We start from the raw sequence: 19,471 nt of genomic DNA, 5'->3' as shown, positions 1-19,471 counted from the left end.
CAACCACAAGTGGAACTGCCTTTGTAAGGTGGCACGGTCATGTGACGTCACACTTTATAACTGCATTGTTTGGTGATAAAGTTCCCAGTCCAAATTACCATTGTTAACCAAGTATTACTTGCACATGGCATACTGGTGGGGATAATTCCAAAGAAACACAAATATATCAAAGAGAGGCTAAACCCAATTACTAGTGATCAGAGCCAACAGTTTATCATTATCCAATAATAATCACATTATTATAGATGCCACTTGCTACACACCAGAAAAATTAGAAGATATATATGGGCGAATAGATGGCATGTTAAGTTTGATAGATAAATAAATAAATATAGATAGTCCTTGACTTACAACCACATTGAATCCAAAATTTCTGTTGCTAAGCAAGACAGTAGTTAAGTGAGTTTTGCCCCATTTTGCAACCTTTCTTGTCACATTGTTAAGTGAATCCCTGCAGTTTTTAAATTAGTAACATGGGTGTTAGGTGAATCCCCATTGACTATATTTGTCAGTCACAAGAGGTGATCACATAAATACAGGCCACTTGCCAAGCATTTGAATTTTGATCACATGACCATGGGGATGGTGCAATGGTTGTAAGAGTGAAAAATGGTCAAGTCATTTTTCAGTCCCACCATAATTTCAAATGGTCATTAAACAAATGATTGTAAGACAAGGATTATCTGTAAATATAAATAAGTACATGCAACAGCATGATGCATATCAGAAAGAGGGAGGACTTTCATTGTGATGCAATCTACTGTCATCATTTTGCCCTTCTCTCTTTCCCACTGTGGAGGTGCTGCTGTATACATGTATGTATATCATTTCTCAGTTGCAGTTAAAAAAAAAACCCATATATTAGATAACATGTGAAAATTCTCATGATGTGGAATTTTGTTAATTCATTACAGCCCCACTTTAGGCCTTTGGGCTCATCATTCTCTCTAAGTTCAACTTACCTTACAAGGTTGGTGTGGGGGGAAAAAGGAATATTAGATACTTTAGCTGCCCTAAGTTATTTATCGAGGTGATCAAGGCAATACACAAATAATAAAATAATTTCTTTTAAAAACAGAACAAAATTAATTTTGTTTTAATTAAGCTAACAAGAACATCGAGGAATGAGGACCCTCAAGGCCAATAAGCTATGATCTAATTTGGTAACCTAACATTTTGCCAGCATCTTCAGGGTTGAAAGTCTTCTTGGTAGCTCACCAGCTACTGAGCCAACTGAACTCTTGCATTTTGAATAGGACTATTTAGACCAGGGGTGTCCAACCTTGGCAACTTTAAGACTTGTGGACTTCAACTCCCAGAATTCCTCAGCCAGCAAAGCAGCAAAGGGAGTTGAAGTCCACAAGTCTTAAAGTTGCCAAGGTTGGACACCCCTGATTTAGACCATGTCATTGGATTTTTTGAAAGTCTGCATTGATATAGTAGTAATGATAATTTTCAATTTCATAACTAATATATGAAAATTTGATTGAACCTCTATTATTACATACAGTAAAGCAACTTCTTTGTACGTACTATGTACATTGGTATCTTAATGTTGTACACTCCTGCTGCCTATTGGTGCTGTGATTTAGCCGACCCAAAACTGTTGAGGTAGAAGCCTTTAATGAACAGACCATCCCCATCCTACTTCACTTGTAAACTATTTTTGCCTTTTAACACTAGATTCTTGTGCCAAACTACTGCTTCTTCACATTAAAAAATCTAGGCACAAAATTCCAACTCGGTCTCTTTGGTTTCAACATCAAGCGCCACGGTCTTTTCCAATTAAAAGCAATATTTAAAAAGTGCATCCCATAGCTGAATAAATGTCTCTGCTTCACTCCTATACATTGTAGTTTTTTACACATGCACACTTCACGTTACCTCCATTTTGCTTCTGCTGGGCTCAAAAAACTTAAAAGATGGACATAAAGCCTTCTGTAGTAGAGGAGAGTGGGGCCTGGTTTGCTATGGTCCTTGGGATCATGAAAAGTTGGGCACCACTTAGTGAACAAACAACAATGCCCCATAAAAAATATTATTTTTCTCCAACTTCTGGTTAGGCTCCCTTGGCGATGGACTGAAATCTGCGATTGTGCACAGTTTCAGTTTATGCTTGCTGCTGGAGGGCCCCGATCTACCTGATTTGGGGCCAAAGCCACCCGTAGAGGTGGTGGAGAAAGGGGAGAATGCCAGCTGAGTTGAGGGGAGCAGCATTTCCCTTCCTTGGCGAGGCATAAAACTCCTCTCCGAAGGCAGATACAGCAGTGGCCAAAATGGTCATCACAAAGAGGAAGATCTGACAAGACAAGATTGTGCAGGAGCGGAAAAGAATAGGACAGCTTGGGTGACTGGACTAAACAGGATTAACACCTGAATACAAGGTACCCTGGAGCTAAAATACTTAAGAATTCTTTGGAAAAGACTTTTAAAGCTGCGGCAAAGAAGAGGGGGGTGAAGATCTGATAGCTGGAAGTGACTTTGAATTTTGAGAGAAAAGTTTGAAGAAGAAATCAGTGAAAATGACTGACAATAAATAGGTAAACTTAAAGCTGAAATTGAAAGTGTCAAAAGGGAAATAATGAGGCTTTTTTAAACTTAAAAGTCAGAAAAGAAGAAAAAGTGGAGGAAGGAAAAAAAAAGGCAGTGGAACTTGGACATACTAAAGAGTGCCACCTGATGCTAAAAGAAATTAAAGTGAACTTGTAAATGAAACCTTTCTATAATCAAATAGAGCCCCTGGAAAGTGAAAGTGGAGTTGGGAACTTTGTAACAAAGAAAGAAGCAAGAAGAAACTGTTCTGGAATTGTTTGAGGATTTTGGAAACTTTGGACACTGGATTATTAGTGGATATAATTTAAATTAATTCTGGAAAGCAATCTTATAGAATTGTTGTCTAAAAGTACTGGGAAGCATTGAAAGATGGCAGAACTTTATTTGGAACTGAAAATGGAATTAAAAAATATGAAGGAATAATTGCAAGTGAGAGGAGAATCATTTGGCTTTGTTCTGCAATCTTTGGAGATGGTGATTCTGGACAATGAGGATCAGCAAAAAGCCATAGAGGAAGAAGAAGACTTGAATTAAGGGAGAGGCCATCTTTAATAAAAAAAAATTGGGACAACGAGGTTTGAAACTTAAAACGGGGAAAGGGCGACTTAAAAAGAGATTAGAGGAGGTAATCAGAAAAAGGAACAGTGTGAGAAATCAACAAAAGATAAGGAAAGAGCATAAGGGAGGATTATAAAAGGAAGTATTAAAGAGGGAGGGGGACAAAAATTGGAGTGAGAAAAAGAGGGGAGAAATAAAAGGGAAAAGAAGTTACAAAAAGCAGAATCAGGAAATAAAGAAATATGGGAAATGAACAAGAATTAAAAGGAAAAGTTTGATTGATAGACACAGAGATAATGGCTGAAAATACAACTAAAATAGTGAATGATTGTATAAATAGTTTAGAAATAAGAAATTAGGTAGAAAACAGGAAAATATATGTAATTAAAATGGAAGATGAAATGGGAATTGTTATTAAATTGAATGTATGAGTAATCTATTAATCTATTAAGTTAGATTAAATAAAAAACAAAAATATGTAAAATACAATTGAATTATATTAATGTATATTAAGGATTTATAAAATGTGATTGAAATGAATTATGAGAAGGATTGTAAGGGAATTAATACCAGTTTTTCTTTTTCCTTTTTAGGATGAACTTGAATTGATTAATTATTTTCTTCCATTTTATTTTCTCTTTTTTTTTTCTTAAACTTAAAATTGTTTAGAGGTAATTTAAAGGGGAAGTATCATGAGGAATCTGACTAAAAAAGAAGTTATGCTATACTATAGCTATTAGGTGATAGAAACTGTAATTGTTTAATGGGATAATTTAGAAGTAGAATATTTAATGCGATGTGACAGGGAATCAACTATAATATATGAAGGTGACACACTTTAATTGGCAACTATATATTATTTCCAAAATTTTATTTCCAAAATTTGTCTGCCTCCTGAAATCTGAAATTTTAAGTGCTCACCACAGTCATGTTTCCATTTTTCCTCTTCCCATGACATCTCCCAATGCTTTCATATCCAAGTTTTGGAATACTCAACTCTTAACTCTCAGTAATCAGTTCTTCAAATTACTTACATATAATCACACATTATCAGAGTGTTAAAATTAGTAGGATAAAGGCAGGTTGCCAACTAATTTAAAATGACTATAGAAACAGCTTTCCCTGCCATCTTGTCATAATATAGTTCCCTTTTTTCTAGCAAAATGAACTTGCTAAATGCAGTGATTTATGAAGACGATGTATAGCATAATGAAATGCCATCTGTCTCTGCTGTTGTATTTTCACTTAATGTTGTGTTTGTTTAAACCAACTATACATACATTTCTCAAAATGTTGATATAATATTCTTCGGTGATATAATATTCTTCAGAATGGTCTACAGTTTGGGAAGTAGAAAATCCCACCATATCTTCAACCCTTTGTAATTATTACATTTTTCATAAGTAATTTAATTTGTCACTATGCATTATGTGCCATTACTACTTTTATCTACTATATTTAATCCAACTAATGTGGAATAGATAAGCAATTCATAGCATAGTTCAACTTGTCTTAGAATTTAAACTATGCTTCAAGGTTGCAGAATAAATGAATATCTTAAACTTCAAATTTTGGCTTGGTAAACAGCCACCAAAGTATCTCAGAAACACCTTAAGATTCCCTGAACAGTAATCACAAAAATACATCCGGCAGTTCTTTAGGTAAACAGAAAGCTTCCTCACATTAGTTGTTATACAGTCTATAATGTAGCTGTAGCCTGTAAATCCAATTACTCAGACAATATGGTTTAAAAGACAGAAAGAATGGTGTCATGTTTTTGAAATATACTTCTAGAAAATACTGAATACTCAATACTTTCACAATTGTTTCTAAGGTAACTAGACACAATGTCTTTGATTTTAATAAATAAAACTGAATATAAAATAATGTTTTGATCACAGAAAAAATACTCAAGAATAGCATCAGAGTTATGCAGAGATTATCACTAAGGTCAGCTTGATTTATAAACTTGGGAAATGTAAATTATCATTTAAGCTGTATCAGTGCAAACTAGCAGTCTCTACACAGAATGCTCAGAATTTTGTTAACTTAACCCGAATTATGCAGAAAACTTTTCTCCATGCATTTTCAGAGTGCTGCTCTAAATGGCATCTTCTATATCAGAAGATAGTATGTCAAATATTTTTTTTTTCAGAAAGAGGCAGCTTTCCTGGCACATTCCTAACTGCTGATTTTTCATTTTCTTTTTATTAATCTCTTCCAGAAAAACATTTACCACTTTCCATTCTGTAATATACACTCAGATAAGTAGATTTTTAAAAGATGAATACAGATTTGCATTTGGAAAAAAGAGAGATGGGGAACTTTAAACCACATATATTTAATTTCATGTGATAAATCATTTTCTGTTAAACAATTGTTTTCTTCCAGTCTTTGACAATCAATACTGCAGAAGGAAATTCTTTCTGATTATTTATCTTCTATAAATCAAGTTTATTCGATGTATACACAATTACATTAATAAATCTGACTATGTGAATATTGGTTATTTTTAGTTATTTGGTACTGACATTTCAATAACGTTGATTGCTTAGACTTAAGTGCATTTAATTAGCTTGCAGATGTCAAGTGTGGGGATTGATATATGCAATTCAACATGCAAAAGAAAAGAAAACTGCTTTCTCAAAATTGCATAAGGAGGATTTCAGAGTCTTACCCATTGGTCAGTAAAGACTACCGAGTCTTACCTACTGCTCAGTAAAGAAATACAATATAAATGACCCATGATGAACAGTCATTCTGCTTCTGCTTAACCTATCAGTTGAAGGAGATCCCACATCCTCTTTGAATAACACACTGATTCCTTTGTCATAATAACTGCTGTTATTAAGGGCTTTTTTTTTAAGCAAAAAGGAGTCTGTCTTTCCAGAGCTTAAATCCATTAATCTGTGTCTTGAAGACTACAAAATAAATCTGATTTTCAATGAAGTTCCTTCTCTGTTATTCGAAGAGTGCTATCACATAAACCCTTGGTCGTCTTGTTTTGAAGACTAGACATTCCAAACTCCTTCATTTTCTTTTCATGGGAATATGCTTAACTCTATATTCTGGCTTTTCTGGAGGTCCTCCAGAACTTAGCTATCACAGGGATAGTCCCCAATTTTCTCCTATGATTTAGAGTTTCTAACCTGACATCCCTCCTTAAATCTGTTCCATTTCTTCTGAATCCTTCTTACTGAATTATGTCTAAAACTAGATATTCAAAGTAAGGTATTCTGACACCTGTAGAATAAAATCAAACTATTATTTCCCATAACTTGGCAACAGTCTAAAACTACATTTATGCAGCCACATCACACTGCTGGATCATCGTTAATAATCAGCAACTATTTTAAAATCTTTTGTGCAAAAATTATTATCAAGGTTGTTGTCTAACTGAAAGCTTTGTACTTGTTTTTGTTCTACTTCATTTTGCTATATTTGACATAGTTCTCTAAATCATTGCAATCATTTTGAATTTTGTTTCTTTTTTCTAAGATATTAAACAACCCACTCTTTGTAATATCTATGTATTTGAAAAAAAAACTCTTATTCTTGGTAAACATTGGTATTTCAATCCTCATACATATTCCTGACAAGCAAGGAAATCCAAGTCATTATGTACCACCTAGGGTTCCCTTTATATAGAGATAGCGATCTCTAGAAACCTGAAATAGAGACTTGGTTATCACATACAGCATCATCATATTTACTTGGTATGAAGGAAAACTCCATTACATGACAATGGAATTCTGATTAAGTTTCTTACGTTCTTGGAAAGATGTGAAGAGCATCTGGAATCGGCTATTCCGACTGCCTTCATCTGCCCACATGCGGATTACTCCAAGACCTGTACGCAGCATCACATCATTAGCAACAGTACTGCAAAACTTTGCTTTTAAATCCTCCACTGAGCTACTTCCATCATAGACAGCCACAAAGTTCCTTTTGCATTCATTAGAATTCTGCATTTCATAGTCCAAGAATCGTAAATATATCTATAAAAAAGAGAACAGTGAACATGATAGCATAGACCAACACTTGCATTTCCACATCACTTTTTGCTTTTCAAAGAATGCAATGCTCTACAGCAAGCCAGTTGCGTCACATGCCGGCCACACCCACGCCCAGTTTAGCAAATGGGGGAAAAGTCCTGATATGTCACATGACTGCCATGATGTCATGAGTTTGACACCTCTGCTCTATAGCAAAACAGTAAACAATGATCATATTTATGTTTCTGAATGGTAGCACACCCCAAGAAAACAGGATAATGAATGGAACTGAAAATCCTTTTTCTAACAATTTATTTGTCCTTGGAAGAATTTTCTCAGGTATGCTTATCACAAACTCATTATGATCAAGTCTATGTATGCACATAACAATAATCAAAGGTCTTTATATTATTCAGAACAGAATAGAAAATGAGTATGCTTTTTCATATAGTTTTACCATATGTTACATTATTTACAGAAAAGGGAAAAACATCAGAAATATTTTGTCCTCTTTTCTTCTGTTTGTCCTTTCTTTTTTGTTTGTCTCAAAACTAGTAGATCAGTTGTTTTAAAATCCACGAATGTTTAATAGGAAAAAGGTTTTGGCATTCTTCTCTTATTTCTTTAAGTAGTGAGAACACTACCTGCTTATTTTTAAATAATAAAATAAAACCATCTAGTATTTGTTAAGTTTTCTATAATTTAATTGTGAAATATCAAAATTCCTCTATAGATGTTATCTATTTCTGCATTTCAAACTTTAATGGTCCAGAGCAATGCTTAGCAGAATTGATCAATGCCTAATCAAACCTAAGGCAGGACCAGCAATTAAAATAATCAGTCCAAAATAATTTAGTAAAACCTTTGTGTCCAAAAAACAACTAATAGGCAATAGGTGAGCTTTTGAAGTTTGGGAAATTAGACATTTTTCCATTGAAAAAAAAATCTGCCCACCCATTTAATTTCTTTATAAGTACAATAATGACAAATAGTTTCTAACATTCTGGATAAAGTACAAAAAAGAAAAAAGAGCTATCTTATTTTGCTCATTTTCTTGATTATACTCAAAAATGTTTAGGATAATAGAAAGACAAAGAAATAAAGAATCTGATGGGGCAAAAGCAAGGGAGTTATAGCCCAAAGGAAAAACTGAAGAACAGAACAAAGATGGTGCAAGGAAAACATTTTCCACTTCTTACACTATATTGTAAATATCAAAAATTCATAAACAAGGATCTAGTTCTTCTAAAAATCAGTAGTTGTTCTACTGCCACAGATATAAATGTTTCCTTTTTTAATATCAAATTAAGCACATCAATCCACATTTTTACCACAACCTTTATGGATCCAGGCTCAAGGTGTCTTATAGTTTTTGATATGCATTTGGTATGCAGTGTATTTGGAAAATAGACCTTAAAATCTGTATTGGTCCATTTCCAAAAGAAAAACAATATAGTAAACTTTGGGTCCAACAATTGAGCAAGGTCTTTAGTTTCAAACAGCCTTAAATCTGCAAGAAAATAGTGTGCATTTCTAATTGAAAAGGAACTCAGTATTGTTGCAACACTGCGTTGATGCTATGGGTCCACGTACTCAGTCTTCTTTTTGGCTCCAAAAAGATGAAAAATGACCTACAGATATTTCAAATGAATGCTCTTCTCAAGCCAATTTGTCCTAAAACAAATAGCAACATCATCAAAATAAAACAGCATAATTTTCTGGATCATCAGAAGTTTTAGGTAAGTAGAAATGCTCTAAAGTTTATTTTTTTTATGATCAGTTAAGAAATTCAAAAGCGATGGAACCAAAACATATTTTATTCCAGTCGTCTTGAACTAGGAATAGTTGCTTATCCACTGTGGATGCTGTATGTATAGCCTTGATGTTAATAAAGCAAGACTGAAATCTTTTTCAGGTGGTCAAAACTGCTGGCTGAATTCAGTGTTTGCTAATAAATGAGTCCTTCTCACAAAAAAAAAAGCAGACAAACAGCAGACAGACAGACAGACAGAAATATAAAAAGATGCATGGCTTTGATCATCTCATTATGCTTACCTGTAGACTACAGGTAAGTAAATGGAGACTTTTATTGTGAATCTCACATATGACTAATCAAGTACAACTAACTCACGTATTGTGGCATTGCTAGTAATTTCATTCTCCTGAGTAATTTCCTAATACATATACTATTTTACAAAGTAATCCAAATCACTTCTGACATTTCATAACTCTATTATACATCTGAAATAAACTCATTATACTCATGGCAATTGGTTACCTGTCATAATTGCAACAGCTGTAAGAACATTTAGCAAGATTCAAAAACTTACAGAAAAAAAAAAGAAACAGAAAATATCTAAGCTAATTGATTATCGTCACTAATTAACTTCACTTCTAATCAAGTATGTCTCTTATGTTTTAAAGTCATATGTGCTGAAAAAGTGCTCTAAGAAAGGGACAGAAGTTTTAAAAATAAATTAGAATAAGATCATATGATTTAAAAAAAAAAACCCTTCCTCATCTTGAAAGGTCATCTTGTCAATTTAAGAAACTACCTCTCTTCACTTCTGAGTTGATCAGCTCTAACTTTGGCTATTTTAGCACTTATAATGAGATGGAATTAATTATCCAAATCAAAAGTACTAGTTTCTGGAAGGAGACATAAAAAGCAGTGGTTTTGGTCTATAAATGGGATCTGTGTTAAATAAGGGTTGATCTAATAATGCATGTGATATAAAACAGCTTGCTAAAAGAGTTCAGTCTGAATGACTATCTTAAAAACCCCAATCCTTCCTCTTCTGGCTCTTATTTTACTGAAGCCATAGAAGTATATACTTCTCTTTTAGAGACCCAAAGTGTGATGTTTTAAATATCAATACTTTTTCATTGGAGTTCTTTAGTGGGTTCTTAAGAATTTTTTCCCCCAGTCTTTATTTTATTTTCCAATTCCTTAGATAGAGACCATTTATTGCTTACAAATAGAGAACGGGGCTTTGGGGAGTTTTAACCTGGTTTTACTCAAATACTAACAGCATGTAGTGGGGCTCTTTAACTTCCCAGTCAAATAATTATTAGCTACTGCTTCAAAGCAATTGTTGCTGTATCCTATACAGCAGAGAAAGAGAAAAAAGATTTTACTGTTATTGTTTCTCTGTCAATAAGTCAGCTTTTAAAAAGAAATATTTTGTGTTTCATCTCAGTTATATTTTTTTAAATATGAAAAACGCCAGATTTAAGTTGCACTTCTTTATATACTTGCATTATGATCAAGTTCCAGAAACTTAGAGAACTGGTAAGAACATTTTTTCCACTGGACAAGAAAGGAAGAGAGTTATGCTTTTCCTCACAGTCGTTAGCTAGAGAAAAGAAAAAGACTTAGGCTACATGTTTTTGCCTCCAACTGAAGTGAAACCAAACAATGGAGATCCATCTGTATCAATTTTATTTTGCTTATTTGTATCCTGCCTTTATTATTTTACTAAAATAACTCAAGGCTGCAAACGTATTCAACACACCCTTCCCCCCCCTTTCTTCCCCACAACAACCCCTCTGTGAGGTGGGGGCTGAGAGAAAGAGACTTTCTCCAAGATCATCCAGTTGCCTTTCATGGCTAAGGTGGGACTTAAACTCATGGTCTCTTGCTTTTTAGCCTGGTGCTAAATCAATGGTGAAGGAGAAACAAACTGATAGCTGATACTCTTCTCTTAGGCTCCACCACTGGAACAGCCATATATCTCTATAACCATTTGGAAACAATACCAGCACAGAAAAGAGCACTTAGGGAGAAAATCTGCTTTTAAATTCATTTTTTTAAAGGTAGAAGAAATCAATTATTATACAGATGAGATTTAGAGGCACATAATTTTGCAAAGTCTGTGTGCCATAAATCTATTTGTTGCCACTGTTTTTGTATGAATAGAAATCGTATTTTTATAGACAGAGGAAGTGAATTTAATTAATATAAGGTTCTGTGTATTTTTATTAACAATAATTTTTTACTTAATCCTTTGCCTCCTAAATGGTAAAGGTTTGAGTTACTAAATGGTAAAGTCTGAGTTCTAAGTGACTCATTTCATCACCAATCCCTTTTTCTGGGATGCTGTCCAACTTTCAACTGCAGCCTGCAATTCTGGTGCTCCCCAGAAGTCTCCTGTTCAAACTCTACAGTAAGTAGACATCACCTACATTATGACTATGTCCAAGCAAGATAAGCCAGATGTTGTCATCTCTTGACCCCCACCTCATTTTGTGAATGACTATTTCTTCACTGGGCCTTAAAAAAATGAAAAAAATGAGCCCACTGATCCTCAAAGTTCACTTATCCTGATTTTGACATGATATGATCCCTTTGTAAATAATAGCTCAATTATGCTTTCCATTAAAAGGCTCAGCCTGAAAGATTGCTAGATGATGAAGTATAGTTATAAATATGTACTAATTGCACACCTTCCATGGAATCCTTTGATTATAAATAAAGGTTTATCTGCCTGAAGCAAGTATAATAGCAATTACTATGCTAAACTGTTGCATTAAAAACAGAGTTAGTAGCATCCCAATGACGACTCATTTATTTTAAAAAAAATCCCATTGAAAGTGTACAGTTCTGAGATTTCAATCTTCCCTTTTAAATCACTGACAATTACTAGCATTTTGCAAAGAAAATTTTCTAATTTTTCACTGTAATAGAGCGTGGGTGCAAGCCTCGTATGCCCACTAAAAATAACTAAATAGCTATTCCATTAGAGGAATTGAAGTTTTTTTTTTAAAAAAGAACTAGCTCTACTCCCAGGCCCTGGAGTTGAGTACCTGCTCGGTCCCTGTTGCGCAGGATTGGGAAACTATGGCTACTTTATGACCTGTGGACTTCAACTCCCAGAGTTGACCCAGCAATTCTGGGAGCTCAAGTTCACAGGTTGTAAACTGGTCACTGTTGCCTACCCCTGCTATTGGGTATTCTGTGCAGTACGTACATGGAGTGTGTTATGTCTGGACACACATAGTTTCTTTTATCTACTTTTAAAAATATTTTATAATGTAAGCCACAAAAATCTCTAGCCTTAAAACAAATAAATAAATGAACCCAGCAAGATGGCATCTTCTTATATTAGAAACCTACACTTGTATGTCCTGCATTATAAATATTTTTGTATGAATCATTGTTGTGTGATTGAAGGGGGAAAAATCCACCCTGTTCTACATTTTTATTTTAAAACCCACTTTTTGAACCATTTGATCTTATTTGACCAAAATAAAGGACAGGATTTCGGAGGCTTTGGGATGTCACTACTAAATGGCAGAGCTGCTACCAACAAGGATAAAATAACTTCACCATAGGCCTGACATGTGTAATTAGTAGCCCTGATTGTATTACAAATTTAAATTACTGTCTTGTCACTTTTAAGGTATTTTTAAAATGATAAAAAAGCAATGCAGATTGAACTGAAAGGGGTTTTTTATTTTAATTTGAACACCAGGCTACTCCTGGTGACATATATTATGAGAAAATTAATTAGTCCAAATTCTGAATAACATAGAACTTCAGTAAAAACTCTCTCATAAGCTCTTCATAGTGAATCATTTTTGATAAATTCTGTTTCATCAGTCACTGTACATTTGCTTTGACAAGATTGATTGGGCAAGTCAGAAAACCATCATAAGAGTCTGTCTGTATTCAAGCAAAGTTCACAACAATTTTGCACTTTGTAGGCAAAAAAAATGTTGCACTGAAGCTAGCAAAAGCGTATCTATTGGAAAAGTAATAAATCTCCCCTCAAATATATTAAAGACTTTGAAATCCGACAAAAACAAAACCCCACAGTTAAGAAGGAGAAATGGGTTGTTCATTTCTAAGTGAAGAGAGGTTTATACGCTCATAAAGGATTTGTTCCTGATCTGGATAAACTGCCCACCTTTCTTACATATTATTGGTGCTGTTGTAATTTTTGGGCACGAGCAAAAGATTTTATGTAACCCCTATGGTGCTCTTGGCTTGACATATTGTTAGAAAATGCATCAGTTTATTAAGCCAATTTACTTACTTATTTAATGTATATATTTTCAAGGAACGGGAAAAGGACAATTGGCATTCCTTCCTTCCTTCCTTCGCCATTCCAAGTTTGGAGCAGCAACATTAAAAGTGGAAACGTGAAAAAAAAATCTCTGGGTGGCTTCCTTGTCATATTCATAAACCTAATTTGGGGGGGGGGCGGAAGCGGCTCCTGATATTCATCTTCTTTGCCAAGGGTAGGCTTCAAAAAATTTAGCAAAGGGTTTTCTGCCCAGTTGCTGGGTGGGCGTGACCATGGTGGGCATGGCCTAGTCGGCCTCCTGCACCACTTTTTTGCCCTCCCTGGGCTCTAAAGGCTTTCTGTGAGTCTCCAGGAGGGCAAAAATCGCCTCCCTGGACTCTGGAGGCTTTCTGGAATTTGGCAATGAGCCCATTTCCAGCCTTCCTGAACTTCCGGGAGGTCTATTTTTTGCCCTCCCCAAGGCTCCGTGCACGCCCTGCACTTAGGGGCAGTGTGGAGCCAACCAGGAGTGGGATTTGGGGGTTCTCTGAACTGCACAGAATCTTAGCTAAGGGCTTTCTCAAACCCCTGCAAACCCCTAGCAGCCCACGACTCTAACTTTTTTAAGTCGGATAATCCAATCTGCTGAAAAATTATGTCTGAACAAATACTATTGCAATAAGGTGTATAGCATGTTAAGCTTTCCTATTCCAACCACAACCTTTGCACACTCAGAACAAGGTCTCCTGTGCGAGTTAAACCGTATCTTTTTAATGGTACAGGATGCATGAAAACAAATAAAGCTCTATGTTTGCCAAAAAATAAAAAATAAAGTTCTCAAAGAAATAGTAATGAAACGTCTGGAACTCTCTTCATCCATACTATTAAAATAAGTTCCTATTATATATTTTAGTCCTGTATCATCATGTTTAGATTGACAAACAAAAGAAAATTCCCTCCAAGTCAGCTGACTACCCTTAAATCTGTTTTATCTTAACTTTATTAAATTAGATATATTATTTTTTAAAAATCAATATCTTCGTAATAATTAAAATTACAGTTTATGTATATGTGAAAAAAAATCAATAAAAATAAAGGCAACATACTATAGAAGAACTATATTAGAATGATTATTAATGGAATTTTCTATATAGGATCCCATCTTCACATGCACATGTACATACATTACATATGGTTGACATGATATGCTATTGCAAGTATGTAGAGAATATGAATTTGTATGTCACATTATCAAAGTATAGTTTCATGTTGCATGATAGAGGAGAGAAATCTATGGTTCTAGAATCACATATGGTATTTGCATCTTATTGTTATGACCAATAATCAACAGCAGCTTTTTGCAAATATTTTTAAAAAGCAAAAAATAAAAAAATTAACTGCTTCAAAACAACCTACTCAAATGTGGGAAAAAATAAATTACCCTGATCCTACCAACAGAAGTATGACTGGACCCATTGTGCCCCTTAAGTCTACTCACTACATGTCTACAACCAAAAGGCAACTTCATCAACAATGTCAATTTAGTAAGATAACTACATGCATGTCTCTTTCAAAATGTCTAATGAGAGTTCGTAAGTGCAACTTTTGTGTCATGACATCACACATAAGTCATAATTTGTCTCTCTCGTCACTCCCAATGTCTATCCTGGGAAACATAGGGACCACTTCTCAAAATTTCTACATCATACATCCAGTAAAAAAATCAGGAAACCCATGGCTAGTTGCCTCCTGAATTAATGGCATTAACCATATAGGGGATCTAAACCATCTTATCTACCTCATGTAAAATATGCTTACTCTCTTTGTACAACCTATGTTAGAAAAAGAATATAAGATACTGTAATTCACATATAAATTTCAAATTATTTTAAATATAATTTATTTTCCTCTGGATTCAAGCACTTGTTGGTATTTTTACTAAGTTAAAGGCAAATAGTTTTCTTTAGGATTCAAATTCAAACCTGTTCATAACTGATTTGTCTTCTTATGCAAGATACTGTAATTGAAGTTGTAAAGTTTAACCAGTGTTTCTTTTTTGCTTTCTGTTAAGAATTTGGTTATAATGTTTATTTCTGTGTTAATTATTGCATTATTTCTTATTATTTGCTAGCAAACATGTAAATAAATGTCAACAGAACATATACCCATTTTGCAGTTTATTCTCCAATTGCCTTTACCTGTTTTATTGCTGATTAAAGCTTCTGCTGCTATAATGGAATTCTCACAGCACAGCTGCATTTACCTCTCACATTGAAAGGACCTATAATCATTGGAGCTTGTAGGGATAATGTCTTTCAGAAACTTAGCACAAAGGAAGCATTGAGGAAGTGGAGAAGCAATTGGGGGAGGTGACTTTCCTTCTCCAGTTATCCCCATTGCATCAGGATTGGTTCTCCAATAACCCTACCCAACTATAATTGAGATAACTGCAATTAAAAAAGGATAGACTTTGTGCATGCATGCCTGATATTATGTGGGAATGATCTTGTGGGATAGAAGGAAGACTCACAGCCAAGTCAACAATCAGTTCAGTCCACAAGTAAGGGGAAAGCATGGGAAGCATTTCAGAAGAAACCCTTCCTAGTTTTCCATAGAAAGAGGAAGAGAACACTTTCAGTCTTGCATGATTCTATTTAATGTCACTTCACAATAAAGATGCTCCTGGGTTGTATTTGTTGTCTGAATTACCATGAAGTAATTTATGAAGCAGTTTATAGCATGATATTATATACATGCATTATAACTATAAATATGAGTAGGCATGAACATATGTATCCATTTGGGGGCATGGCCGCCTCTAGTCCCTAATATCCATATGGATTTCAGAAGCCCACTTCAGCTCTGTCATGTACTGATTGTATAGTATGAGTATATACACATAGTGTTCTTAATTGGGTTTATTCTGCAGAAAGAGAAAGAGAGAGAGAAGTACAAGTATAGGCATGGCCAACTTTATCTTAATATATTAGTCTCCAAAGTCCATTATCATTTTCAGGCAAAAACTGGGTGCAGAAAGAAATGGAAAATTAACATAAATAGAATTTTCCGATAGCTACAGAAGGTGCCAAAGGACTGTGAAAGGACATAGCGGAGACACAACCTGACATCTGATGACATCAGTGGAGAGACTTCCTAAACTGCTGAAAAGTTATTATGAATAGGGAGGACAGTGTAGGATAGGAGTGTCAAACTCAAGGCCCCAGGGTCTTGATCTGGCTCATTGGTGTGCCCTGGAAACAGCGAAGGATCAATCCATGGGTGCTTAGATCTGGCCCGTGGGCTCACCTTGGAAGCAGCAAAGGGCTGCCCCGTGGTGCCTCTGCCAGAGAAATGGAGCTTGGAGAGACTGCACGTGGCCCTCCCAAGCTGTGTTTTCACTGGCAGAGGGCTGAGGAGGCTGTTGCAGCTGAAAATGGAGCCCAGGAGGGCCGTCATGGTCAAAAATGGAGTTTCAATAAGCGACATCAGGCTGCCCAGGCCCTCCTGAGGTCAAACACAACCCTGATGCAGTCCTCAATGAAATTGAGTTTGACATCCCTGGTGTAGAAGATGATCAGGCTGAGCCCAAGAGAAGGGTCAAACATGTCATCATTCTTGAGTCCCTGTGCCCACAAGAAATCTAAGTCCAGCCCACCTTAAATTCCATTGACTGTTACTACCGCCAATTTGCTTTGACTGTTAATAGTTCAGATTCTTGTAGAGAGCTTTAGCATGCAATAAACCTTTATTCATTTGAACTGCCTGGACTCCTGATTTCCTGCATTTGTTACAACAAAATAATGAGAGAAATAAGGACTCAGTAAGGACTAGCTGAGAATGGCTGAAACAGTGAACTGAGGTTTGCAAGAAATGCCTCAAAGAATAAAAAACATTATTTCATATATGTCTGAAACAAGGAAAGGAAACAAAAAATACAATGTAGGTCTGTTGAAAAAACAAAGCAAGGAACAGTTTATGGGTGATAGCGAGAAGGCAGAATGTTTTATTTTGTTTTTTAGGTCTGTCTCCTCTCTGAGGAGAAATGAAGCTCTAGCTAGCCATGGCAGGAGGTGGGAAATGCATCTCAGGCCAAGCAAGATCACTCAGCTAATTTAAATTACTTGACAATTTTTAGAGCCAAATGAATTACACCCTAGATATGGAAGGAAGTTGTAGAGGTGATAGCAGAACCATTAATTGTAATCTTTGAAAACTCTCATGGAATTATTAAATTATAGAAGGTTGAAGGAGAATGAACAGGACTCTTATTTTCAGAAAAGAGAAGATCCTGCAAAATTACAGACCTCAGCGTGATATCTACACTGAGCAAGATTCCTTAGCAGATAATTTAACAGAATATCTGGGAGTCTTTGCATAAGCATGCAGCAGTTAAAAAGAGTTATCATGGATCTGCCATTAACATGTCATGCAATCTACTGTCATCTCCTTTTTTTACAGAGTGACTAACTTAATATTTTGACCTCAGCAAAAAGTTCAGTGAAGTTTCTTATGATGTCCTCATTAATAAAATGATAATGTAAGTAGAAAATGATACAACTGTAGACATGTATAATTGACTGAAAGATGGTCCAGGGAGTACTCTTAAATGGCTCTATATCAAATTAGATAATAGTACTGAGTGGCATGTCAAAGGCACTAAACTGAGTTCTGTACTGTTCAGCATTTTTATTAATAAATTGATAATGATCATCACATCGAAAGATGAAACAAAATTAGGAGGACCTATTATTTAAAAAACATATTCAAAAAGCTCCACAGATGGACTTGAACAATGGAATGGAATGAACAAAATATATTTAACAGGGAGAAATATGAAGTTCCACATCTGAGTAAAAATATGAAACAAATATGGGATAACCTGGCTGTACATGTGAAAAGATTCTGGGTGTGTAAGTAGATCACAGGTTGAATGTGAACCAGCAGCAGGACACAGCTGCTAAAAAGACATGCAATTTTACAATGTATTAATAGGAACACAGATTGAAGACTAATTGTCCCATCTACACTATCTCGATCAGGTACCCATCTGAATACCATGCCTAGTTCTGGACATCACTATATTGACAAATTGGAGTGTCTGCAGAAAACAGTTAAAGTTGCATTTTAGCATACTGGGGGTGAATAGAAGATGGTAGAACAATTCGGCAGTATGGATCTGCCCTTTCTTTCAAAATATTGTTCTTTAATTCTGGAAAAGTAGCACTTACTTTACAGAACTACTAATTGAAAGTTTTGGAATCCTTGAAAATATTAAACAGTGATATATTTATTGTAATATAAACTAATACAAAGGAATGGGCCCAAACCTAAAAATTACCTAGGCACCAAATTGTTCTAAATGAGGGGTGTCAAACACAAGGCTCGCGGGCTGGATCCAGACCATGATATGGTCGGATCAGCCCACGGGGCTGTTCTGGAAAATGTAAGGGGGTTAGCCTGTGTCGCATTGGCCCAATCTACCCAGTGCGAAGAGAAAACATGCCAGCAGTTTGGGGAGTGGCATCAAGCCGGCCACACCTACCCAGTCAGCCAGGCCAACCCAGTTGGTCTCACTCAGTGAATGGCATCAAGCTGGCCACACTCACCCAGTTGGCCACACCCCACCAGCTGACCACATGCCCAGCCCCCCAAGGTCAACCATACTCCTGCTCTAAATCTACTCTACTACTCAAAATATTTACACAGATTTTTTACTTTTTTCTGGACAGCAAAGAGTGTAAGTTTACATGTTTCATAAATACTGCTTATTAAACAAAACCTATTTGTAAAAAGTAATAGATCCTGTATTAATACAGTCACTTGCTTAAATGATGACCCCCAAATCAAAGAATGGAACAGAACTGACCTTGGATCGTGGTGGTGCTCGGATGTACCATTTACAATCAACAGCCTCAGAATCAGAAGCTTTCCCTTCTTTTCCAATCTGCACCGATTCCACAATTCCTTCAGATCCTCCCATTTGAAACTCACAAACTGAATAACAACAAAACATAAAGATCAAGCAAGAAGAAAATCAGATCAAATACAAAGGTTTTGAAGTGCTATGGAAAACTGAACATACCGACCTGACAATGGTTTCAAAACCCCGAGATCCTTGAATTCGGGATCTGAAAGTGAAACCAAGGAAGAAACAAATTAGCCTGTTTTCCCAACACTCTTAGAAACATTATAATCTAGCTTAATCTTAATTATGGGGATCTGAAGAGAACTATTTAATTGAATTTTTAAAATGAGATTTGTTCTTTTAAAAAGCAAAGTTACCCTCAGGTAGTTAATTTGCTAATTTACTGAATTTCTACTCTGCTTTTCCAACAAAGGATAATGACGAAAAAAAGC

At 35.4% G+C, this 19,471-nt stretch overlaps 1 protein-coding gene across 4 annotated transcripts in view; it reads right to left on the bottom strand.

Moving 5' to 3' along the window:
- Positions 1–19,471, bottom strand: part of NETO1 (neuropilin and tolloid like 1) — an 81,427-nt gene that overhangs the window by 17,025 nt on the left and 44,931 nt on the right. For all 4 annotated transcript variants that reach the window (XR_015743158.1, XM_026699164.2, XM_087931019.1 and 1 more), the window contains 3 exons: positions 19,201–19,242; positions 18,981–19,108; positions 6,881–7,109 (listed from right to left, as the gene is read on the bottom strand). Coding sequence is in view for 3 of the 4 variants with exons in the window: in XM_026699164.2 (XP_026554949.1) it covers positions 6,881–7,109; positions 18,981–19,108; positions 19,201–19,242 (399 nt within the window). In the remaining variant the exon portion in view is untranslated. The remainder of the gene's footprint in view (positions 1–6,880; positions 7,110–18,980; positions 19,109–19,200; positions 19,243–19,471) is intronic.

The sequence above is a fragment of the Pseudonaja textilis genome, chromosome 3 (genome assembly GCF_049901715.1).
Source record: "Pseudonaja textilis isolate UNSWEBS1 chromosome 3, rPseTex1.2, whole genome shotgun sequence".
Taxonomy (NCBI): Eukaryota; Metazoa; Chordata; class Lepidosauria; order Squamata; family Elapidae; genus Pseudonaja; species Pseudonaja textilis.
The sequence above is the reverse complement of the archived record's forward strand: the minus strand, read 5'-3'. Positions and strand labels throughout refer to the sequence as shown.